The sequence below is a fragment of the Alosa sapidissima genome, chromosome 16 (genome assembly GCF_018492685.1).
Source record: "Alosa sapidissima isolate fAloSap1 chromosome 16, fAloSap1.pri, whole genome shotgun sequence".
Lineage (NCBI taxonomy): Eukaryota > Metazoa > Chordata > Actinopteri > Clupeiformes > Clupeidae > Alosa > Alosa sapidissima.
In genome coordinates, this window is record NC_055972.1 from 13,574,455 (window position 1) to 13,601,630 (window position 27,176).

Genomic DNA, 27,176 nt, shown 5'->3' on the forward strand with positions numbered 1-27,176 from the left:
ACACACACACACACACACAAAGAGAGCTACAAACAGCCTCGCCATTCCACACCGCCAGAGGGGAGCCAGCCAGACAGCCAGACAGTCAGACAACCAGCCAGCCAGCAACTCTCTGCCCCTTACTGGACACCACACAACCAGCCACGAACTACGGTGGACACAGCAGCAGTGTATGGAAACAGAAGAGAGAATGAGAGGGAGAGAGAGAGAGAGAGAAAGACAAGAGAGGGGAAAGAGGGATAGAAAACAAGGGAGAGAGATAGAGAGACAGAATCTGAGAGAAAGAGAGAGGAGGAAAAACAAGATAGAAATTGGAAGAGACAGCAGTAGCAGAACAAGCAAACCACAGACACACAACACAACACAACACAACACCACCAGTGAACGGTCTGGTCGGACCAGCCCCTGTGCCCGGTGCTTACCGGCAGCCGTGCGCCATGCCTGTGGCTAGGACTGTGGCTCCACGCTGGCAGGGTGGCCAAAGCCCGCCAGCCAGCCGGTCAGGCAGCTCTCGCCCCGGCGCTCCCAGAGCCGCACCCCTCCTCTGCCATCAGCACGACGGTTGTCTCTGCAGCCCCACACACACACACACACTACTGCTGCTGCTGCTGCCTCTACTCCCCCTCCCCAACACACACACAGTCGCGAGAACGTACATACGCTCACACACACACACACACGCACTCACACACATACACAGCACGTATGATTCAGTCTCCTTGACAAACACACGGTGTCGGGGATGAGTCATCAGCAAGCAGCCATTCTGCCTTGAGCCGGAGGCCTGGAGCCCAGCGCTGCCTGTCGTCTCTCCTCTCTCCCTCGGTCTCCCCTTCTTTCTCCCTCTCTATCTACCCTCTTGTCTGTCATAAAAAAGAGAGCAGGAAAAGACTGAGAGAAAGAACGAGAGGATTGAGAGCCTGTGTGTGTGTGTGTATGTGTGCCTGATCAATCCGTTCTTAAAACCTGCAGTGCACCTACATAGCGACGCCCACGCAGATTCGCACATTCAAAGGGAGCCGTTAAACGGGCAGTCCTCGCGATAGCTAGCAGAGCTACAGAGCTACGCTGCCACACATGCCATGTACATGTACGCCCACACAGTCCAAAGCACTGTCTCTAATTTACACAGCCATACATGCCTGACTGGTGCATGTTCTGACATTCAATTACTCTCTCTCTCTCACACACATACATATATATATATGGCACATGGAAAGAGGATGACTGAGCAAGATTTTTACATATCTTGTATGACTCGGCACAATCACTGAAAAGCACCTTTATTGCGGATGTGAAGGTGTTATTAAAACACACCTGGGGGGGGGGGAGAAGTTGAAGACAAACATGGAGGAATGGTGTGCAACTATACCTAGATGGGTAAGAGGAGGACTCCCAACCCCCAACTAAAAGATTTGGTTTTAGAAATGGTTAAGGCTTCATGAAGCCGCAACTGCTGCTTAGGCCACAGGCCTTTCACACACCTGATTGTGTCAGTGATTGCCCCTTTTGTGTGTGTGTGTGTGTGTGGGGGGGGACAAACCTCATCCAGATAAGACCTTGTATTACATGTATCAGTTCCTGATTGCATCCTTATGACTCCATTAAGCCTGTGGTGCAACACCTTATCTGACCACATCAAGAGCTATAAAAGGGTCAAGGTTCACGCCGATGGGCGGAAGCAAAGTATCCGAGTCATCGCTGATAAGAGACCAATTCCTATCTGCTGGCGTGGTGGATGGTGGACAAATCGGTGTGAAACAGCCCCCGGGGTCATGAGGGAGCGGTGCCGTGCCAATACGCCACATCCTGGTGCTGCCGCGGGCTCACCTCTGGTGGGGAGGGATGTAAAAAAAGCAACTTCCTACTTTTCAAAGGATGCTTTACTGACGGACACTAACCCCATTAGTGCAGGCCTGTCGGAAATCAGGGCCACCGTGTGGTGTTTTCTGAGCACAATGCTGGCATTGACCACAGGAAGGTGAGGGAGGAGGAGGAGGAGGGAGAGGGTTGAGTGTGTGTGTGTGTGTGGGGGGGGGGGGGGGGGGGGGGTTATAAGAGGATGAGCATAAGAGAGGCCGCTGTCTCTGGAGGGCGAGAGCAGAGCGGGGGACGTTGCCGTCACATGACCATGATCACATGAGGGTGTTGTTCCAGCAGGGATTCTGTGTTCCGTTTGCTCCCTTCTCCAGGGACAAACACGTGCAGTCTGGAGAGGGAGATATGACCCCGCTGGCCCCGATCCTGTGCCAGCAACCGGGCCCAAACCAGCCCCAACAGGCCCTGTGTAGCAGCACCCATCGACTTCCATTAGTTGGCGCAGTACTCCCAAAATCGTATGGCTACACGCACACAGATGGATACACTGAATACTCTTTGGTGTTAATGTCCTGCTGTCACTATGCAGCATGCCACAGTGCAATCTAGTGTCTTGTGGGGTATATACTGTGTGTTCGTGCTAAAGTGACAAACCAAACAAACAATAAAAAAAAGATTCTTCTTCTAAAACCAAGTGCCCAACTGTATCCGATGTTTTGCTGTTAGATATCTAGACAGCAGGCTAAACACTAATAATAGGGTAACTTGAGCCTTGTGTGTGTGTGGAATGACGAGGATTGAGTCCTCACTCTGAGTATGGGCCATACCACTGGAAAGGGGAAGCAGGAGTCACAGACAGCCGTGTAATTTGTGGTCACACAAACACAGGCTTGTCGGGCCCACTGCGAGACACGAGGAGCGCGGCATTTTACTCCAGACACGGCAAACACAGACCACTGCTGCCACAGACACACACAGAGATACACACACACACACACACACACAACACACATATCTCCACTACAAGTCGTGTTGGTCTGCTTACATCAAACTTCAGTAACATCACTGGAGACAAGGACAGACATTTGAATCTAGGTGTTGTTAAAGTTATATTTCAAGGGATGTATTTATAAATATATATACAGTATATATAGTCTTGAGGGTGTACCGCAGCATATATTTTTCACCTTTGTTTCATATGTAGACTTTTGTCAAAGAATACTTTGGTCAATTAAGAAGCATTACTACTTGGGCTGTTCAAAAATGTTACCAATTTCCGCACTAATGTACCATCTACTTTCAGCCTCAACTGAAAAGCATGTTTGTCAGTGTGCATATCTATCAATAAACTTATTTAACAAAGTTCTGATATAGCTACATACAAAAAGTAAGAACAAGAGAAGAACACTCTCTCGGCGGTGTCAATTTGATTCTACATTAGATGTCCTCTTAAGTGCATTTTCACTTATTATGAGTAGCACCTACCAGTGTGTGCATGAACAGAGCTCCTGTTCGTGCCTAAGAGCTGAAAAGCTTGCCTCTCTAGCCCCTTTCTCATCGCCCCACACAGCACACACACAAACACATGAAAGAGAGACAAAAAACAACGATAAAAAAAGAAAGAAACTGGGGGAAGTTTTATCGGGCTGAGTGGCTTCCGCCCTTCTTTGGCAGGTGGGCTGAGCAGTTGCACTAATCCAGATAAGAGTGGTGCTGTTACTTCCTCAGATAAGGCCAGCGCAACCCCGCCTGGCCCACACCACCCTCCAAACAACACAGGAGTGGAGCAACAGACAATATAGTAGGCCCATGATCCAACCTCCAATGACAAACACACACACACACACACACACACACTCACAAACCCAACTTCCATTCACACAGAATGAGCAACACATTCACAAACAATAATGGACTGGTGATTACACCAGGGCATGTAGTTACAGGGTTCAATAAGGGCATATTAGCGTGCTAACATCAAGAGGAAAAAGTCACAGTCAGCAGAATCCACAATTGATCCCGGCATCCATGTTAACACATTGGGAAACTGATTACCAAAGCCTCATGTCTGATTATTGAAAGCCAAAGCCCTCCAGGGAGCTTTTATTTAATATCAGATGTTTGGTCAATAGCTCCAGCCTCAGTGAACCAATCTCACGTGTTGGATACCCTCACTCACACACGCAGTCCAATGACTTCCTGCCAGATGAGCTTTCAAAACACCAACTTGTGGGAACCAAATCCATAAAGTAAAGGGGCAAACTTAAACTCAAACAAGATGCACATACAGTCAAACAAACAAAAACACAATCTAGCTAATCCAACCCACAGAAGTCAAACTCAGTCAAAAACAGCCACGAGAGAAACTCCCTTTTTATCACAGACACACCACACCACACCAGTCAGTGGGCTGCCTATTGAAACTAGTTACAACACTTTTCCACTACTCTTAACATTACTATAGACCTAGACCCTTGGCAATCCCCATGTCTCACTCTGCCCTTCTACTGTCTGAGGCTTGCTAACCGCCCTGTCTGCCCATAGACTTATTCTTGGGGGACCTTCTGGGCTTGGTGGTGGGTGCTGAGGGCCCATGGGGTTCCCTGTCTAGTGGCAGGGAGTACCACCAAAGGCACCGGGAGCATTAGCATACCAAATGAACCCATCCAAATGAACTAGGGTACCTTGTCAGGCCTCCAGACACCATTTAAAAAGGGTCGCGTTTGCAAATGAAGAGAGACTTGACTGCCGCAATAAAACACACATAATGGTTTCCTGTTCAGGACATGACTAAGGGGACAGTCTCTGCCACCCTCTCATCAAGGATATAAGGTGTGGGTATGGATGTGGGTGTGTGTGTGAGTGACAGAGAAAAGGTGGGGGGAGTGAATGGCTATCATTCAGGGTGGAACATACTCCTAAGAGGAGGCCTTGTTTGTGCAGGACCGTTTACAATAGCGGAGCCGCCTACACAAATAAACTGTTCCATTTTACTGCTTAGGTTGACCAATAAAGTTCTAGGAAACAATCAAATTAAATATTAACAACCTGGCAGGTCAGGCTGAGGCATTTGTCCCCCACACCACCTACATCCCCTCTTCCCAGTCAGCATCCTGAACATGTGGCACTAGTGCTAGTCAGTGAGACAACAGCCTAGTCCTTTAGGATAGCCCCTCAAGGACACTGGTTCTTGAGATTGATTTGCAAGGACAACTAGTCCTTCAGAGAGTAAATGTCTCCATTGTCCACCTTTTAATACTGGCACAGAAATCAACCACCATTTAAAAACAAAACAAAGCAATATACTTAACTAGGAAATAACCCTCATATCTTTTAAAAACACAAACTTTTAATTGGCCCATATGTGCCCAGAAGAGACAAAAAGCATTGTGTCATGTACCTTTAATTACTTGCAGTGTTTGCATGTGTTTGTTTCAGTGCTTCCAGAGAGGGGGCTTAGCAGCTTTTTAAAAGGGTGGTGACCTTGCATCCACTGTGCAGGCTCATCACTGTCAACAGAAATCCGAAACGTGTGGAGTTTGGCAGCGCAGTCGATAGGGAAGCGTGGCCCCGACAGGCCCATACCACCATCGAGCCACAGAGGAGAAAATCCATCTACCATTAGGCCTCTCGTTCACTTCCACTCGCTTAGCCCCCACCCCACCCCCCCGCCCGCCCACACACACACACACACACACACACACACACACATAAAAATACTAACCAGCACATTTTCTTTAGGCTTGACCAAAAAAAGACTGGAAGAGGGGACACAGAGGAAAAAAACAAGGACAGGGGGGGTAGTGATGTAAGATAATTCCAGGTTTAAGCCATTAAGACAAAGGTGACTTTGCAGGCAAGAGGAAATGTGATCTATATCGAAAATGAACAGATTGGACTAAAGTTCATCTTAGAGGATATAGTGGGCTTGCATGAGCCACATGAGCAATGGCCAGTACTAATATAAAATAATTAACAACTCAGTTCTATTACACCAGATGAAGCACCTGAGTGACTTTCATGCATATAACAATTGATAGTAATGGAAGTACAACTTTATGAAAAGGTGGATTCTGGACTAACAAATGTACCAAGTGAACTGTCAAATATGGTTCTACTAATAATATGACAATTTTTTTTATAAAAAACACATTCACCCGTATTTCCCAGGTGAACAACAAAACATAAAAAAGCAGACAGTAGGCTAATTCTAGAATAACTGTATAGGGCATCGCCACCTTTGACTTCAGTGAAGATCAAAACATCAGTCTAGTACTTTGAATTCTTTTAAATAAATATATATTTTGGAACTTCTTTGGGCACCAGAACACACCCTTCTTTAAACATAAGAAAAACAGCTCTGGGAACATAGTAGTGGTGATACACACAAACACCTCCCATTCACAAATGCAGAGAAAGACCACTGACAAAACACCAGACATAAGACTGATAAAAACATATAAATACCAAATACCCTTTAGGGTATAATGCACATTTCCATCTCCTGACTGTAGATATGTCAGGGTGGTTATTAATACAATACTGAGTGTAGCAAGTCTTTCAATAATTTAAATAGTTGTATGGGGTTGGGGGCAGCCTAAAAAACAGTGACTTGCATGTCTTTTTTAAGACAAACGGCCTGCTCAGTAAAGGCTATACAAGTCATTCACCAACTCGGTAGCACAGAGCAAGAAAAACAGGCATGCATGTTGGTTACATCAGCACTCCAGCCCTTTTTCAGTTCCACATTTCCAGTCGCTAGAGTCCTGAGTCAGGGCAGGAATGGGGATCCAAAATCGATTCCCACCGCAGAGCTATAGGGCTCCGGCTCTGGCGAGGATGCAGCTCTGACCTTTTCTGAATGTCATTTTGCATTGTTCCCTTCTGTGTCACCACTGACAGAGCTGGACATGTTGCTTCAGAGGCAACGTAGGATCAATACAGCTGCCATACCCTTTCCCTGTCGTGTGTATTGTGGGGGAACGTGGGGGAGGGCTTCGTTTAGTCAGATCCATGCAATTGTAGTAGGCACGTGGAGCTATCACGTGCCAGTAGCGTCTTGTTTTTTTGTGATATGCTCTCTACAATCACTGTTCAATGTGCAGGCTGCCATTGACTAAAATCAGTACATGAACAAATGCGATTCCTTGCAGTCTGTTCTGGGGGTAACATTTAAACCACATTTCGCACATATGAGTAGACTAACTAGACTAGCCAAATTTGTTTGCGATTACAAAATGTGTAAAGGTTTAATTAAATTACAATTCTATTTAAGTAGGTTAGGCTAACCAGCTCAAAAAAGGTCAAGGAATAGGCTATTATCGGAAGATATCTGGAGAAGGAGGTGTAATTTCTGTATCGCTCAGTCGTCTCTATTTTAAGACCGTAATAATGTTCAGGTTCAATCCTAATCGATATGTCCTCTCATGATCGTTACGTTGTCGAAGCGAGCGAGTGTAGCTAGTCATGAATGAAGCGGACAGAAGGTTAGCGCTTTTATGAATGGGCCGGCGGGCGTCATGCGACCCTGGCTGGCGCAAACAGCTCCCCTGCCCTTCGCCCTTCCGTTCCAAAAGCACCGGCACAAGCACTTCCACTCACTTGAGACCGGTGTGCGTGCATGTTGAAATGCTGGTGCGGCAACATGCCGCGCATGTCCTGTATGTATAAATAAATATAAACGGAGGAGACAGCCAGAAAGATGACGGGTTTGCAATACTTTCATCTCATCCAGGCCCAGTAGAGGATCGCTACATAGGCAACCTACAAACATGACGACTAAAAACATGACAAACACCACAACACTGTTAGTGACGTCCTTTGAAATAAACTATGTTTGGAAGAAATGTACAATCTCAGTTACACATGTCTCCCTTACCAAGGATATGTTTGGCTGGCTGGCATGAGGTAGGCCTATCTCTGTGAGTCTCTTTGGTTAGGCTGCGATAATTTGTAAGTGGTAGCATTTGAAGTTCAACCTATTTAGCAAAAGTCTATATTTTTGTATGAGCTCAAATATTAAACACCCAAATGTCACACCTAACAACTAACTGGCATTCAAGTCGTTGAAGCTGATCGGTGTCTTTTTTATGAATGAAGCACAGTATGCAAATGAGTGCGATTCAAGAAAAAGAAAACAAATGGCGGATACAACCTAACCGAGGTTATCGGTTAACTTGGAACTTCATCAGTACTTTCTGTTGGACTCACGCGATTAGACAAATAGTCTAAGAAGCACTTAAAAGTAAAGAATAAAGAATGCGATCACTCAAAGGCAAAAAAACACAGTTACAAATAATTGAAGGATGTTAGATTGCATTAAATTAACTTTCCGAGAGGCAGTCTGGGTTTACAAATTGAGATGATTTCCATATCTTTAAAACAGTAAATCCCTTTACAAAATGTTTCCGATCCACCCCCGCCATAGCCTACTCGCTCCCTCCCTCTCCCTCCCCAAGTCAAGATCCGGAGAACAAGGAGGGGGCCCCAATCCCCCTTTTTCCCTGCGTCCACTGTCACTTCGTATGCTCCATACCACAAAGCACTTTCAACTCCTAAAATAGTGCCTAAACTTGCCAAAACCCAAACTTCCGTCTAGCACACGATCTGCATTATAGTAAAAGTTTCGTTTCCACTGAGTCGGTTAAATTTATCCGAATAAAACATTACATGCAAGTCTTACTTTAGGGTGAAAAAAATGTTTAAATTGGGCTTCTTACTCGTTTGGGTGTGTTTCTTCAATCATTTTCTCGTTTCACCTCCAAAACAATCCCACAATGGGTGCGCGCATTTCGCACGTCATGTTCTTGCCACTCTGAAACAATACTCCTCGATGTATGGTTTAATCGAACCCTTAGGTGTTTGTTTTGTTCTTTCTCTCCCGTCTTCGTCTTGATGCTTTTGCTTTTTTTCCCTCTCCGCTTCGCTCTCTCTCCTACTCGCTCTCTCCTATGGAAGCAAACCAGTTGCTCTTGAAGACGCAGACGCACGGCGAATGTGTATCCCGTTGGTCAATATCTCCAAAGGTATTTTCCGGATTTAAAGTTCTGGAGCGCTTAATGGACTGTCCGTGAATTCCTCGGTTGAGAATGTAGGTTGATGTTGCTGAGGGTGGCCCCGTACGAGCCCCATCTCTGGTTACTCCATGTTGGATTGTGCAGCAGGCAAGCAGGCAGACAGCAGCAGCCCAAGCAGCACCGCCGACACACACAAGGGGAGGAGGGCTTGCAGGACGGAAGCATGACGTCAGTCTCCACACACTTCAACGCAGGCCGTTTGGACTGAAAGGTGTTCTCATTAGTGAATGCTGTTGCCTGCGCGGACGATCTGAGAATCTATTCTGTCTCCTGCATGCTACTTCCCTGTACAGTATTGACCGATGTCAACTTCTGTGGCCATATAAGAAGACTTTGTCCTGTTAATTCTGTCCTAAAATGTCCTAACAGGCAGACCTACTTTAACAACTCTGATTCCAGTTTTAAAATCCAGTAGACCTATGATCAGTTAGATGGACATATGCCTGCACACCACACATGCATCACTAAACTGTCAGTTTCTGAGTCGCTCTTCAATAGACAATTTCCACTGGGACGTGTGGCGGAGATCAAAGGTGGACAGTTCTTATGGCTTAGGCTATAGCTCTTCCAGAACACAAAAGGTTAATGCCGTGCAGCCTACCAAGTAAAAGTGGGATTTTAAGGAAATCGAACAAGTGATGAGTTCTGTAGGCTAAAGCTTTCCCGATGGGCAACGGCAGCTCTTTGAATGTGTTCTTGATATTCAAATAGGCCTAACTAACAAACAGTTCTTGATATTCATGAAGAACTGACTCACTGTTTGTCATCAGAATCTGTTGCAATGACAGTGGCGTTTTAGGCCTATAACTAGACACAATTCATACAGTTTTGAAGACAAAGTCAAATTATTTCTGTGATCAACATACTCCATTTCATGAGACTAAATAAATGTATTGGGTTGGCCTATAGCCTATGTATTGATGATAAAGAAATCCTCAAAAGTATTGTCGGCAGCTTCCCATCATTATTGAAGTTTGATCAGGGACTCATAGACTTTTTAGGTCACAGCATAAGGGCTTGACTGTGACATTACGACGCCCCCAGCTGGCTACTAGCTCACCCTACGCCTAAACCATGAAGGATAGGCCTGCTCCTCAGCATAGTAGGTTGAATTATCACTTCAGCGTCGTCAAAAATGTTCCACATTAGAATAGTATAACCCCGACATTTAGACATACCATCAAGCAGTATGGAACTTTAATTTTGAGAAATGCTTTGGTGGCGTGCTTATCACAGCCAAAACACAGCATACCATCAAGCAGTACGGAACTTGAATTTTGAGAAATGCTTTGGTGGCGTGTTTATCGATGGCGTGCTTATCACAGCCAAAACACAGCTGACTACACTTCCATTAATTTAGACACACATGAAATAAACTAATTGTATATTACCTTCAACTGCCCAATCACAGCAAGTCAAAACAATCAAGGGCACATTTCCTACATTACATTTAAAGACACAACAGTCTAACAATACTATGGTATGTGCAGTATAAAACCAGTTACTGGAGTGCAATGCAGTACATACCTAGGAGTATGTTCATTTCTCAAACTCACAAATGACAATTTATAAATCACTTTCTTTATTTAAATCAGCGTTAGGCAGTTATGCTATGAACAAAACAAAACAAAATAAAACAAAACGACAAAAAATATCCAGTTACAATAACTGCGCTTGGCACTGGATGAACATTTATGGAAAAAAAATAATATATAGTTATATATTGAGTATGAAGTGCCTTCAATGTACACACGTTCGTTTGAGGGGCAGACAGAGACCTCAACGTTGGTTTTTAAACATCTCCATGCCCAAAGACACCTGGTCCTTTCTTCATTTTGACCATTACACTCTCTCCCCAATGACCCTAGCGATGACACCAGACCATAGCAGAATCTGGGGATCCTTGCCCCTTATAAGAGTCCTTACAGATGCCCATAGTTCAAAAAGAAAACAAAAAAGCAATAAAATATGAGGAATTTCTCAAAGGGTCAGAGTGAAGATGACATCTTCTTAATGAACACATGACTTTTACAAATGTCTGTGCCCCAACACTGACACAATGAAAGTAATACACTGCAAAAGAAAGAGAGAAAGCATATGAAAAGTAGATAGACCGTAAAGAAAAGAAGAAAATAAATCTACATCATCCAACAGAAGAAAACATACAAACCAATCCCCTTCTATAAAAGAAATTATATAAAATCATAATAATAAAGACACTGACACAGAAATCAGAACAGTCCTCATATGGAATTGTTAAGGATTCTGGAGGGGGCGGATGGGGGGGGGGGGGGTGTCTGGCCAATGCCTGGTTTTAAATAACATCCAGGGGTCAGAGAAGAGGTCAACTGGAGGCCATTACAGACTACAAACCCAAACCAGGGCAAAGAGAAAGCGCACTTTGACTTCAAAACACCCAAATGGACCAATTCCGTAACCTAGGACTTGTCTTCTCAAAGGACAAATATGCCTGGTGCAATAAGCCAGCCGAGACAGGAGGGAGAGAGATACAAAAACCAAGAAAAGAAAGAGAAACCTGCACTCGTTCTGAGAAGCCTGCCTATAAAACAATCCCAGCACGTTGGCCGGGGTGACAAGTGGTAATCATGACAACAAAATGGGTGAGTTAATTTGGTTTGTCCAATTACTATGGTTACTATTTGGGGTAAAATGGCATCCCCCCTAGCCAAAGAAGTAGAGAATAGAGACAGGGATTCTACCCCAAAACCCACATATCAAATCTCAACCCCCCCACCTAACAACACCTCCCTCCCTTTTTTCCCCCTCTCTCTCCCTCTGTCTATGGATGGCGTGAATCTGTGAAAGAAGATGCAGAACTTAGGAAGTGAAGTGAAATGATAGATATTTGTTTTCGTATATATAATGGTATCGTATCGGAGGAGATGCTGTGGTGTGGGTCCGTGAGGAGTGGTTGGGGTGGGGGGGGGGGGGGGGGGGGGGGGGGGGGGGTTGTTTTCGTAGGTTTATCTGACGGTGACGCCCAACTTCTCCAGGACGCGTACACCCTTCTCCTGGTACTCCTCGCGCGTCAGCCAGAAGTTGTCCTTGTCTTTCATGATGTCTGCCAGCACCGCCCCGCCCAGGAACACCATGTGCTTACGTCGTGGGGGGTCTTCAATTCGGATCTTGAATTTCTGTATTGAGGGTGGGGGGGATTGGTGAGGCAGCAAATAGACACACGATTACAAGTATGCAATGACAGTAGCAGGAGAGAGAAATGCCAAACCACACCGGCATACCAGTCTACCTTGTCCGAGTACATCAGTGTGCATGTGTGTGTGTGTGTGTGTGTGTGTGTGTGACCATTTAAATCCCACAATTCGCCAACTGTGATGGGCCCCCACTCTCTTGTTGCTTCCTTAAATGAAATAGCCTTCCCAAGTCCTCCAAACAATGTGGGCAAACAAGGCAATCTAAACATGCCTGTGTTCATGCTATGCATCCTTGTTGTGTGCGTGGTTCCAGCAACATGATTTGTCTATTATTATCCATTATCATTGGCCTGCAAGCTGAACAGGTGGCTTGTTTGGGGACCCTCATGAAAGTTGACACATGAGGGAAAAATGAGCCTCTAATTTACCTTAAAAACAATGCGAGGACAGACGGGCAGAGACGGTCAGTCCGGCCCACAGACAGACATGCTACTTTAACTGTAGCCTGCGTTCCAAATGTAATTGATCCTCTAAAAATAGGGCTGCGACACGCAGGCAGTGGGCAGCCAAAAAGGCTTCCACAAGACTGCCCGTCCAGGGCAGTGGCCGAAGGCGGCCTGTGCAAGCCTTGAGACTCGCTGCCACACGCCTGCTGATTTTGACCACATTATGGGGCATGCCCTGCCCGGCAGTGAAGCCACATGCACCACTTGGTGTAAAAGATACTACAGAAGAGGACATTGGGAGAAAGTACTTCGAAAAAAGCCTATTTATTTCATGTCCGAGGCCCCAAATTCTCTCTTATAATTTGACTGTTATTCAAAGTGAACGAGAGAGTACAGAACCCAGGGGTGTGGGGAGGCCGTCTGTGCCAAGTGGCAGTCCACTCACCGAGAGTTTCTCCACGTCTCCCTTCAGCACACGCTCCAGGTACAGCTGCTTCAGCTCACGTTCCAGACGAGAGGGCAGCCCGGGATACATGGTGGAGCCGCCCGATAGAACAATGTGTTTGTAGAACTCCGCTCTGACACGAGGAAGAGAGAACACTAAGTGCAAGACCTTGGTGGCTGGTGCCATAAGTAGAAAGGAACTCTAGTGGCATAAAACAGGAATGATCTAAAGAACAACTGAACATTATTTATACACGTCATTCTATGCATGTGCAAGCAGCCAAATGAAAATGACCCATTACTATACCATCACAATTTAAGGCACTGAGATAATTACACAACTTGAAATGGTTAGCAGGAATTAATAAACACTGTATATACCTGAAATTGCTGCCCAACAGAAAAAAATAGACCTGAAGCGAGAACCGACACCCTCTATTTGACCTTTCCTTTAAGGCTAGACGTTGCTAGGCTGAAGGGGAAGAGTTCTCACCTGGTGTCGATGTCGGCGGCCTGGATAGTGTTAAAGAGCAGCTCAGCCACTCCAACCCCCTCCACGTTGATCAAGTGCGGTTGGAACAGCGCCTCTGGGGCCTCGAAGCGCTCCCCACCCACCTTAATAACCCTGCCGTCAGGAAGCTGTGGGAGAGATGGACAGAAAAATTAAAGAGAAATCAGGGGTCATGACGGTCGGAGAATGACAAGAAGTGGTAGTAAGGGTAAGAAACAGGTAAGGTATGTTGGAACAATATGACCATATTCATTAGTCATATTACCCCCTTTCTTTACTACCGAGTTGTATTGTTTGTCTGTAAAAATATAAATTACACTCCACCTCAATACTGTGTCTGTCAAACACATTCTTTCTCCTGGTCCATTCTGGGGATCTAGAGCAGATTGGTGTTGCAGCTTTAAAGTTACCCCTGCCTAACGCTTTATGTTATTGCAGTGTTCCTTGTAGTTCCCCTGAACATATGCAGTCTGTGCACATACTAGTCCTTGTTGCGCTCTGTCTTTTGCTACATGTTGACTTTTGCCTTACTATGTTATAAACACATGCTGTTCCTTGCACACCTGGTCCACTTGCGACTCGTAGTTCAGTCATTCCATCACACCTTTGGCCCCCATCCTTTGGTTGCCTGCTCCTGTCATTCTACCACTCACAGGCCAGGATGCACCATATGCCCACAGCCCCCATTTTAAGCCATGTTTTGCATAAGGTTCTCAATTGTGGAGACTCTAAAGCCTTCAGCCACCACAAACATACTCTGGGAAAGGCTTTAAAGCCCTCAGGTTCTGGAAGTGCCTCAGGACAATGTTCAAATGTGATTGAGCCGGATTGAATTTGCATTATGAAGCTAATGGTGCTTCTTTTATGTGAAGATATCCTCTCAAATCATGTTTCATATGGACTTTGAAGTCAGGAGGAGGGGTGGGGGGATGGAATGAGTGAATGTGATGCATGTGGACAGCACATGAAACCAATTGGCCCAGCTCTGTGATGCAGACCATGCCGTTCTGTGCTCCAGATCAAATCTCGGCGTAATCAAATTCTATTATGGGTCCGGTGGCAAGCGGACAGAGAGAGAGAGAGAGAGAGAGAGAGAGAGATCCTCTCTGAAACGCCAGTCTCTTCGGAGAAACTCAATCACCCGGATCTCATTCCAGGCCCGGGCATCCTCCATCATGGCGGAGAGAGATTCCTCCATCAAAGTCCACGAGATTCCGCCTAGATAATCTGATGTTCTACCACAACAGAGACAGAGGGAAAGAGAGACAGACAGAGAGAGAGAGAGAGAGAGATGAAGAGAGAGAGGGAGGCCACATCAGACCCCTATAGGCCAGAGCCGAGGGCGGCCACATCCAGGACTGACTGGCCAGTGGTGAGTCATCATCAAGATGGCCGTCGTCTGCCCGGGCGCACATAAAGGGCCCATTGATGGGGAGCCAGAGGCAGAAATGCGGAGCAGCCTGGCCGGAGAAGGGCGGGGGTGGAGGCAGCAGGGCCAGTGGGGAGCTCGGCCGCACAGGAAATGATGTTTTGCGGCGGGTCGAGGGCGGATCTGAAACCACACTGCCCTCCTTGTTTCGGCTAACACTCAGCAGGTTTTTTTTTTCTCTTTAAAGACTTTTTGTATATGTTTTAGAGAAGGTGACCAGGTAGTGAGATCGCCCTTATCATCATCATCATCATCATCATCATCATCCTCATCATCATCTCCCTACTATGCTGCCTACTTCTGAAGAGAAAGAGATGGAACCTCTGGAGGAAAATTCCACCCACACGCTTTTTCAATTTCAATCATTTTTGTGTCAAGTCACGAGAACGAAAGAAACTGTTGGTCAGCACTGCATCTCCCCCCTGCCGCCTACACACCAATCACAGATTGCCCCTGGGGCAGAGGTGTGTTCCGCCCACAATGAGACCACCCAATCAGTGCTCAGGCATATATCCAAAGCACAGTACCAAGGGCCACAGAGGAAATCCCCCTACTGTTCAAACCCTGTGCAACATGAGATCCTGAGAAGATGAATGACATTAATATCTCCCTGTGAGGAGTCCTGGAAACAATAAAACACTCCTTAAAAACTCCACCAGCCACAACACCCCTATGCTATACTTTCTCTTTTTTGTCTGAATGATCAGATGTCTCTTGTTGACTGGCCGCCGTGGGAAATTCCCTACCTATAGCATTCAGAAATGTAACATCTCTCCTGTGTATAACTACTTGTTACCATGTTCAAAATGTTAGCAATAGTTAAGTGTAGTTTGTAATATATCTGTTGGATACTGCTTAAACATTATAAAACATGACAAATTGTGACAAAAAGTTTTTGACGACTTAAATATAATGTCAATGCCTTTAACAGGGGTGAACAACAGGAGTGAACAAATCTTCAATTCACATGGTTGTCAAGTGGCCAACCACCTTCTCAAAAGTGTTTACCCAGGTGCACGCTTTGCTTGTCCACCTGTGGTATGTGGATATATTTAGCTTCATGTGTAAGCATTTATTTTCCCCATTCATTCTTTTGTTTACATTAAATGGCCAGCACAAAATGTCCAGGCACATAAAAATCCATATCTGGATAATCAGGCATCAATTATGCAAAATAAATATTCAAAATGTTCTTTCATTATGTATACTTTCAAGTTAAATCACAGTGTTTCCCATACATTGACTAATCTGTGGCGGGGCCACGAAATAAAAATCGGCCGCCACAGATGAATATTCTATGTTTAATTTAATTTAAATTAAATATAAGGTCAAATTAGGGGTGGGCGATATATATAGTCTGCGATAATATCGTGATTGTTGTTTTAACGATGTGCAAATTTACATTATCGAGTATTTAAATTACTTATGGGGGAAAAACACTCGAAATCACGCACTGAAGATTCATACATTCCCAGGAGGTAGGCTATGCGGGAGAAGCGTTGTCCCACGCAGCCTAATGTTTATTTTGTGCAGCGAGAGTAGCCTACTTGGGATTTTATGCGGCTACTTCTGTTCAAGTATGTAGCATTGGTTCATCCCGAAGGTCTCTTATCAAGGTGGTTGGGACATGGAATGCCAGCAGCTAGAATCTTAGTAAACACTGCCTTTGAACCTGAACGAAGCTGTCCATTTACATCTGCCAGAGACAAGGGCACAACAAATAGTTCATGCATCATAATGCTGTCAAGATTGACTGGGCGCCCTGCATCATATGCAGCAATGATGCGTTGCAGAATGTTTCGGTCTGCCTTGACAGTTTTCACCTTTCCAGTTTTTGGATGACTTCTTAACTTCAAACAAAGACGCAAACGTTAAATACTTGCGCAACAGCCTCTCAACAACAAATGTATCTAATTGACTTTGACCTTTCTGTGGTGCTGTCAACAGCTCGCTTTCAATATCCTGCGTGGCCAAGTTTGCAATGTTTTGCAGGGTCTGGGACAGGTTGGCAGAGAAAAGGCCAAACCTCTGCAAGACTGCAAGCAAAGCATCTTCATCTGCATTGTCCCATTTCATTCTGCCTTTTGTCTTTTCACTATGGATGTAGTTATCATCTGGTCCCTGGCCAAACTATTGGCTTTTTGAATGGAAGCGATAGGGGCACTGCTATAATAGCATCAAAATCGCTATTTTTAAAACACTAAGAAGGCTCGACACAACATGAAACTTTGCTCGTAGTATCACCAGGGTCTCTACACATGAACTCGAGCATTGGGAACATTGTTTGTATAGAAGAAGTTTCCTTAAAATAACAACACTGGACCTTACCTATGGCAACAACCGGAAGACAAGGCAATGTAGGTCCTGTGCTAACAAAAACGTCTTTAAAGTAAATTCTTTGCAACGAACAATGTTATCAATGCTCAAGTTCATATGTAGGAAGCCTGCCTGATAATAGTACAAGCAAAGTGTCAAGTTGTGTCAAGCCGCCTTAGTATTTTAAAACTGGCCATTCTGATGCGATCATAGTAGTACTCCTAGCCTAAGTTTGGAAATGTGTGCATATTAGTGCATATTTCAGTAGATTAAGCCTCATCTGCATATTTAAACATTACATTTCAGAAAACTTGTAATACAAAAAATACTTGTCTTAATGTAAGACACCAACTGGGAAAGTTTTGTGGTGATACATAGAAGTTAATTTTTTTCCCTATCTACCAGTATTTTCTCGCCTGAGAGCAAGGCATCCATTTTTAAATGAAAATTCTGAGAAACTTGGGACCTAAAAAAAAAATGTGTTATATGGTGGATTTGTATTGTATGATCAGATTCCAAAAATAATTCAGTGGAAATGCATGGATTCCAGTTTCTTCCAGTAGCAGCAACTGGAATCCATGCATTTCCACTGAATTATTTTTGGAATCTGATCCCTTATCATACCTGTTCATTCTTACTCGTTGCTCGACTTATCGTGACTAAATTCAAGATGGCTGCAAACGCTAAACTTCGTGAAGATACTGTCTGTATAAATCGTCTTGTAAGTAAACTACCAGTGCTTTTTCAAAGTTCTCAATGTCTCGTTTTAAATGTCAGGGCCCTCGGAAGTCTACCAATGAAGTGTGGAGATACATTGAGCCTCGTAAATGGGTGTAAAACAGTGATTTATTTGCATGGCTAGCCCGATGCCGAAGCACCACTATTGAAAAAGATGTTGGTAGCATCGGCTAACTAGCGCCAGATTTTGGAGTGCAGGGGACAAGCCGAGATGGGCTATGAGACATACGTTCACACTCGGTATCATGTTTCGATACACTTTAGGTCAATATCACACCGGAATTCTCCTTTAAGGACCCTTTGAACTATCTAAAAATGCTGTATAACAACTTTTCCTCAAAAAAGCCTACTGCCTCTTTTCTGAAGCCTTTTTTCAATGTTTGGTCCAGACTATATGGAGGTATTACATAAAGCTGGAGTGAGGAAATACCACCAACACTCATTCAATTGTCGATACTAGGCTAGCTTAGCAAAAAATATACTTTATTGGCTACCGCCATCTTTAAAAATGCTCACTTCCAGGCACATTTTCACAAGCGAGCAAATTAGGTACTACATTACAGATGGCTGCAAATTATGTCGAACAAGTGGCCAACTTGGATGCTAACTGGCTGAAGCTAACTCTCCAAACACTTGGCTTCTTAAAGGCAGGCCAACAGCCAACAGACTAGCTATTAGGCTAACTGGTATAACTCACTTTCAGTGAATTATGCTAAGCTAGGCTAATGACATGAGACTGGGTTATTGCACAAACAGAGAAGGGTAAGTATCCCATTATCTAACTTTGGGGTAGACGGAAAATAAGCTCATTTCACAAAAAGTTGGTGTGTTCCTTCAACAATGTCATTTACAAAGCAGGATTATATGAGAATAGTGAGACCACATATGCATGAGGCGTGGTTCCTCTGGAAGAGATGAAAGTCCATGTGTATGTATGTACGTACCGTGTAGGACTCCACGAGGACAGTGGTTTCCAGGGCCAATTTCTGCTCCTGCTCTATGTTGTAGCCCACATAACACAGCTTCTCCTTCATCATGCGCACCGTTTCAAAGTCAGCAGAGTGGTTGAAGGCATAGCCCCTCAGCAACAGCAGCTGCATGTACACCACAGCAAGAAACATACACTCAAAATACATTCATGAATAAGTGGGCATACTGCCCTACATATGCACGAGCCAAAGCATAACGAACATTCCCTGAACGGATGTGGCTGCCCACGAAGATGCACACGAACCAAAGCCTGTAACATAGTAACCACACACACACACACACACACCTTGATGAGGTAGCGAGTGATGTCACGCCCTGCAATGTCTAGTCGTCTGGTAAGATGGGGAAGAGAGAAACCTTCATAAACCGGACAGATGTGTGTGACTCCATCTCCTGAATCCACAACCACTCCAGTGAGAAGACCTGCACACACAAGCACACGACCATCATGGATTGGGGAGTGAAGATTTTATACATTTTCTGGCAGGAAAGAGATAAAAGAATTTCTGGAAGTGAATTTAGCACCTATGGGGGAAATGAAACCTAGTTGAAAAGTTATCCTATTATATTTAATTCAACTGAAAAAGAGAAATATCATGCAGCAAAATGATTCATATTTATTTATCTATACTTTCTATCCTACCTTGAGCATAAAGAGTGAGCACAGCCTGGATTGCGATGTAAACACCACCAAACTGATATGTCTCAAACATCACCTGCACAAAAGACAAACAATATAAAAAAATTTACAATTGCACAGAAAGGAGAACATCCTATAGAGGAAAAGGTCAATTGACATGGTCAAAACATGAAGCTTGACTTATACAAATCATGAAACTAATATACCCAATAATTTGCATGGTTGTGTGGGTGTGTATAAACACAGAGATGAGAAAGTCAAACTGACAGAGAGAGCAGAAAATGTGAAGGTAATCTGCAGGTCACACAGAGATCCTATCAGCTGTCGTCAGGAGTCGTGCGGTTAGGCACTCCTGAATTATTGACTATTTCAGAGTCACCAGGGCTTGTGTGAAAGCATGAGGGTGTGTGTGATTCACAAGCTAAACACACATAGGTTACACACACACAAAAACACACACACAATCATCCTGGAGAGACACTACCAACACAGGTCTTTCATTCATTCATGAAACTATTTCACAATAATGGCACACAGGCTCCAGACATGGAGGTCAGTTACTATGAATACAATTCACCAATTTTATTCATAGTTTTAGAGAATTTACCAATGACCTTGGTTGTTGTCTTTAATATATTATGCCATACGAGACAGATGTGTCATTTGATGGATGCTCAAGGTCAGTCAAATGTGAATCGATCAAAAAAGCATTCTTCTAAAATAAAGGTATATGCTGAAGAATAAAATGTGCATTCTTGAGGCCTACAAAACAAGATAAACATGAACAAATCTCATCTCTGCCACACGAATGAGGTAAACGACTTGTAAATTCTACCCCTTCCAATTCAAAAATACATATTTTAATTGTACGAGTTACTCTCTGTACTGAGAGCACTAGGAAGACATACAGTGGGGAGAATAAGTATTTGAACCCATGCTAAAGTTGACTAAAATGCTCATTGGGTTCAATGCAAATCAAACCAGCTAATAGGCTAACTGAAAAACACACCATGCCAATCTCTAGGTATGGTGAAGGGTATGTGATGATGTGGGACTATTTTAATTCCAAAGGCCAAGGGAACTTTATCAGGATGCATAGTATCCTGGATCCATGAAATAAGTGGCCTTTAAAAATAAAAAATCTGCCTGCCTCTATGGGGTCAAATACTTATTGCCCCTGTAATTTAAGGAAGAACATTTATTTATTTATTTACGATACATTCTTCATTCACTAAGACAATTGGTGTCCTTAAAGGTTGGATTTTTACTATTTGTTTTAATTAAGGCATTAAGATCAATTTCTAACAGATGTTTTTATATTTTTCTTTTTAGTCAATTTTAGCATGGGTTCAAATACTTATTCTCCCCACTGTATGCTGCTCAGGAAGTTCAAACTAACTTTCGCAAGGCCCAGGTGGGAGGGTTGGTACGTGCCACTGCTAAGAAACACCAAGCATCTGTGCCCACACCTTGAGCACACATGGCCAGCAGTTACAATGGTCGGTCAGTCTGACGATTGTTTTGAACTGTTTTGAACTCCATAGTCTGCACTCTCTCAGTGGACTTATTTTGACAGCAAAATTATTGAAGTAATAATAAACTGATAATGTTTAGCTGATTAAAAATAACCAAATGTTGTGTCTTTGTTAGAAATAGGGGGAAACTGTATCAGAGTAGAAAAAGGCAAGTCATCAAGGCTACGTCAAAAAAAAGGGAGTTCACATATGTAGATAACTGAATCGCTCACCTCAATGATCTTCTCCCTGTTCTTAGTGGGGTTCATGGGCGGCTCAGTGAGCAGGATCTTGCAGTTGCGCGAGTCAATGTTGAGTTTCTCAGGGCCAAACGTGTAGTCCCAGAGGTGGCGCATGTCGTCCCAGTTGCGCACGATGCCGTTCTCCATGGGGTAGTTGACCTCCAGCATGGAGCGCAGCTCGCTTGCCTCGTCCCCCACCATCAGGTCCTGAGAGAGGTTAAAGGTCAAAGGGTATCGTGTGAGAAAGAGGCAATAGTCACATGTGACTATTCAGATATCTTCCATGATGCTTTGAAAAAAACAATGTTTTCAACAACCATACCAGCAGAGGGAGAAATGTGTTAAATTGTCTTACGTCTCACTTTCTTTTCAAAGTCAGTTAATCTCCATAAAATAGGCCATTAGAAACTTTTATACCCATTGTTGCTGATGTGAGAGTTATAGGGGCCAAAACTAGAAGCACATCCACTAGTTTCTCTTCTTCCCATTCTGGAGTGTTTGCAATGGTATACAACTCAAGCCTGCATTTTGGCTCAAAACGAGCACAGGCAAGCTGCACAGCCAGAATGATGGGATGAATGAACGCACATATACCGCAGAAAGGTTTCTCCAGAACCAGCCAGTTATCCAGCATGCACAAGACAAAAATCCCATGCATCCAGTTTTAGTAATTTAGTATTAGTCACTGTCAGTCACACTGAAAAAATATATGGCTTCTAGCCATTCATTCCATTATCTGTCTACAATGAGGTCAATTTTTGAGACATCAAGTGACAGGTTTAATAACAGCTCATGTGAGACCATTACCTACATCATGCGGCAATGACCTCATTAGGGTAAATCTCTTTTGCCATCGTATGAAACTCTGCATGGGGGGTACCAAGCCACCTCCCTCTCATCCGGTGCTGCATGCCTTAGTTTTCTCTCTCCGAGAAAAGAAGGGTGCACAGTGTGTGTGCTTTGGCACTGATAAAGCCCTAGTCTGGGAAGCCCATGTGTTTCCAATGAGGAGCTTCTGTCCTCAAAATGCAGCCGTCTGATCAACTTCCTGTGTGCTCAACTTGTGCGTTCAAACTCATCTGCACTGCCATTGACTGTTCCTGCATAGCAGCAAAGGGAATCCTTCCTGACTCTCTTCAACAGCAATTTCATGCAGTATTCATACTTTCAAGTATGAAAGTATATATAAATACTGTAAATGAACTACTAAGAGACAATAACATTCAATGCTGAAAGAATTTTAATCTGGTTAATTTGAGAGGCTTAAACTCACTGCATGAACTGCAATGCAAACATGAAGTCAGATCAGAAATTAAATTTGGATGCTGACCACATATAACAGAAGTGAAATTTGTGTAAAGGAACAGTCCCATGAGCTCCTGCCTATTACAGAAGATTCAAGGGGAAATAGATAGCTTTGTCTATCTGTGAAATATTTGGGTGATGATGAATGATCAGACGCTAAACAACTATGAAGATTTCTCCATAAAAGCATTTAACGGCCAGATTGGACTTTTCTCAATTCCAATAAAGAAGCGGAGAAGGACATACAGGAAGGAAAAATGGTCACCCAACGTCATCTGGTAATGTGTCACATTTAGCCACATATCTATCTATGGCCCAGAGAAAGGGGAACTCCTGCAGTGGCATTTGTTGTTTGACATACAAGCAAATGACTAACTAAGTCATAACTGACTAAGGCACACAAAAGGAAAATCTCTTAAAACCTATTTAAATTTTGATTTTAATATCCAACTGTTAGTGGCAATGGCGTTTAACCTCAAATGTCTTGCTAAGCCAATTGAAATCTGAAAAATAACCTAAACTCCTTTTACCAAAGATCACCACCTGTTATCAGTAGAACATTCCATGTCCCAAGTTTGGATTAATTTGTATGTTGTGTTAAATAAAAACAACGCAGAGTGTTCAATCCCTCTCCAATGAACATTCGAGGGAGGAGGGGGTGTGGGAGAACTGTTGACGACTGGACCCAGAAAAGCAAACAGCAGTCAAATACACCTCTAAAGCACTAAACAATGTTCAAAGAATTCAAACAAAATGCAGCAAGTACATGAAACACTAACCAACGCTTTGATAGGAAAGAGACGGCGCTTTGGTCAGAGTTTTGTCATTAACAAGAACAGCACTGCATCACATCCCTGAACAGGCAGTTTGGGCAGAGAGGCACACCACGGTACAGCAAACTTACCATCTTCTTATTACTCTATCTCAACATGGGAGGAGAGGGAGAAGAGAGGAGAGAGAGAGAATAGAGATGAGGGACATTCCAAGAGAGACTGACAGGTGAGAGATACCTCAGGGTATCATAAGCTGGGTTTCCATTCAGCTCATTCGCTTACGGCTTCTACACACAGTTGCGTTCAGTTAACACATGCCAGTGGGTGTTCTCGACGGTAGCTATGCAAATGACTTGAAGTATAACCGTAATTTGATTGGTTGGTGCCGTCCGTCGATTGGCTTGATTGGCCGGTGCCGTCTGTCGGTGCAGTAACAGCTGAACTTCTTAACGCGAGCGACGGGAGAAACGCGACGCAACGGACCCACAATTCAGTTCGGCAATGGATGACGTGAGCCCATGTAAAGTAAATGGGATGCGTCTCTAGCACTGCAACGCACGCAACTGTGTGTAGAAGCCAATAGTCAATGTGTTCATGACAGTTCCGCTCAAGAAATGCACATCTGCGTGCGTTATGTGTGCTATGTGAAAGAAAAACTGGACTATCTCCTAATCAAGGGAAACATTCTAAACAGCTGTGGGATCAAAACGAAAGGTTATCAGGGCAATGTTTATGGAAACACGAAGATAAAAATGCAACAAATGCAAAACTGTTTCTTTCAACTTTAATCACATTATACCTATGCAAATCGAGAGTTAGTTAATCCACCCCACTGTAGCGAAGCAATTTGTTATAGGCATTAGAAGATTGTATGCAAATTCCAAGTGTTTCCAGTCAGGATTTCTCATTCGAATGATCAAAATGTGCATTAAAACGTTTGATGGAAACCCAGAGCAGCTGAAGGAGTCTGAGTGTGAAAAAGGCAGAGGGAGGCAGAGGGAGGGAGAGAGAGAGAGGGAGAGGGAGTGAGTGAGTGTGTGAAAGAGAGAGAGATTGAGTGTGTGTGTGTGTATGTGAGAGAGAGAGAGAGAGAGAGAGAGAGAGAGAGAGAGAGAGATCAATTTTGTTCCTGAGTGGTGTCTGGGGAGTCTGAGCTGGATTCCCTCGGGAGGATTTTACAGAGACAACAGTCTGCGAGCACAATGTGGCTGTTTTTCAGAGGTGATGTTCCATATTGGGGGACGTGGTGATGAAGCAGAGGTGGCCCTTACCTTGATCTCAATGTTGCCCACTTTGGCCGTGGAGCGGATGATAGGCCTGCCCACCAGCGCTGGGAAGATGTGCTCAGGGAAGTTGGACCCTGCATAGCCGCACTTCACAAACTAAGGAAGGAGAGAGAACAGAGAGGAGAGGACAGAGGCAGAGAAAGAAGGTGATTAACCTTAAAGGTGTAGGTTTTTGAACATTCTAAGTTCCGCAACAATTGAAGGTTCTAAAATTCTATGTTGAATTCAATGAACCCAGATATTCTTTAGAATGTTAATTTCCCAACATTCCCGTCACACCGGTGTGACGGTTCTCCTTTAAGGGTTAACATAGGCTCCAGAAACCAACAGAAGTAGGTCTGGTCAGACACTGCACAGACCTACTTCAACTTGACCTGAGTGCAAAGTAAACTTTTGGCAGTACTCAATTCCATATTAATATAAACTCACTTTCAGCAATATAAACAAGACATTCTTGTCACCCCAAACATGTTCGTGCTGTATATGTTATTGTGAGCCGCAGAAATTTGGGTTATGCTCGCAAGTATACCCAAACAGTTTAAATTATTAAGGCATACCGGATGTACCCCAGAACGCTCCTTTCAGTAAAACATGGTCTGAAGCAATGCTGAACATCACTACATCATAGTGTGGCCACATATGGGGCCATGTGATGTGGGGAAATGTGGTGAGGAAAAGTTAACCTACAAACACACAAACCTCAGCAGAGGTGGCAAACAACCTGTCGTGTCTCAGCACAAGCCACTCCTTTGCGTTGCCAGCTTTGAACAAATCTGCACCACACATCCTCTCACAAGGCCCTGACTTCAGATGAGCTGTTTTAGCACAGGCCCAGCTCTCTGGCCCCAGCCTAGGCGGCGGTGTGGTTTTCTAAAAACGGCTGATCTCACTTCCCTCTGACTCATTGGCCTGAGAGAGCAGCGTCTGTGAGCCAGACGAGGCAGTGGCAGCAGCACCAGTGTTTTCACTACTGAGCACGCTCAGCCAACATGCTAGTGCTGTGCTGAGACAGACTCACTGAGGTTTTTGTCTGACTGCACAGGCTTGCCATGCCAAAGCAGGAACCACAAGTCCAGCTGATGTAAGGATTTGACCATTTGACCTACCAAGTATACATTTAATTAAACTGTCTGATAGAGGAAATGGTTAGTTTCCCCCAAAGCTGTGCTTCGGACATTAGGGTAGGCTATAGCATTCTGGATGACAGATGAAGATCTGAGCGCAATCCTAGATGAATCTGGCATATATTTTATTTGCGTGTGAAAATCATATTTTACTCAATAGCAGTGTTTGGGTTCAGGGGCTAAATACGTTTACAAACGAATCAGCAATTACTTGTAAATTACACAGCTATTTGTTGACAACTGCTTGGAAACACATGGACGCTTCCTTGACTAATGAGCGCTTCACTACAACCAATCGCGAAATCGATTCGGAAGTCTTGTCAAAAGGAGGACACACCTCCTATTGAGGTAATGAAAAAGTGGTGACATAGGTCCGAATACCAACATGACAGTGGGCTCTTATAGGCTATTCTCATAGCCATAGGCAAGTCGTGCTTACTAAAATGAACCAATCGGCAATTCAGCATTTATTGCACCAATGCAAATGATATACCGAACATTAGGAAATGCTACTGCCAGTCCTAATAATCACGAATGGATGTTGTTATCCGTCCATCAGCTGACGTTGTCGCTAGCAGAGATTAGCTCATTCAGCTAACATTAGCAACCTCGCCCACATAGAGAACTGAATGAGCGTTCTTGCTCTGACAGAAAAAAAGACCAATGGACGAAGGCGAAGTAGGCTACATGAAAATGAAAAATATGGTGCATGTTAACGATACAGCAATAATAATACCAATTGCATTGATCCGACTTTATTCAGTCACGTGAATAATCAGAAAAAAACTAACTTAGTCATTTTACGCACACAAGACTATTGGTTATGAGCGTAGTTAGACTATGGAACATCACAGAGGATGAGCGGAACCGGTAGTATTCTACACACAATGCAACACCCAGCTAGTTACTTTGTCGTTCTAAAAAGTTACAAACTCTGCAGAGTGTTAAAATTGTACACAAAGTTTCGCGTACATCCCTGAAAGTGTTACATTATTATCAAGCTGACAAACACATTCCACTCCCTACCCACCCAGTTAGCTTGCTAGCTAAGCACTACTGACTTCCTGTTTTAGGGTAATCTGATTTTTCCCAGTCAAACAACCTTGAAAAAAAATCAGGTGAATAAAAATCGACTTCCAGCAGCATTATGTCTCGTGACCTACCCCGGTTCCATTGTCACAAACCACCACTTTCCTTCCCTGGCTATCCATTTTTCAAAATCCAGGAACCAGTAGACCTTCCCTGATCAACTTTCTTCAGCAAGCCGGAAATTGCCACCCCGGCGATGAGAAAGGGTATCTTCCGGTGTTGTGAACACGTTGACTACATAAGATGATTGACAAAGACAATA

At 44.0% G+C, this 27,176-nt stretch overlaps 2 protein-coding genes across 3 annotated transcripts in view; both read right to left on the minus strand.

The window, feature by feature from the left end:
- Positions 1-9,084, minus strand: part of spred2b (sprouty related EVH1 domain containing 2b) — a 33,018-nt gene extending 23,934 nt beyond the window's left edge. The window contains exon 1 of one of the 2 annotated variants that reach the window (XM_042065729.1): positions 8,538-9,084. In XM_042065729.1, the coding sequence (XP_041921663.1) occupies positions 8,538-8,563 (26 nt within the window). In that variant the 5' untranslated portion in view covers positions 8,564-9,084. Of the gene's footprint in view, positions 1-422; positions 922-8,537 lie in introns of those variants that run through there. The other variant, XM_042065730.1, reaches the window with a different exon arrangement.
- Positions 9,085-10,453: 1,369 nt separating this feature from the next.
- On the minus strand, positions 10,454-27,144 carry LOC121685105 (actin-related protein 2-A). The gene is made up of 9 exons (XM_042065423.1): positions 26,989-27,144; positions 24,687-24,797; positions 21,329-21,544; positions 19,585-19,657; positions 19,228-19,364; positions 18,896-19,045; positions 13,451-13,596; positions 12,959-13,091; positions 10,454-12,049 (listed from the first exon to the last, which is right to left on the minus strand). The coding sequence occupies exons 1-9, from the start codon at positions 27,034-27,036 to the stop codon at positions 11,879-11,881; spliced, it is 1,185 nt and encodes a 394-aa protein (XP_041921357.1). The 5' UTR covers positions 27,037-27,144; the 3' UTR covers positions 10,454-11,878.
- Positions 27,145-27,176: the final 32 nt, after the last annotated feature.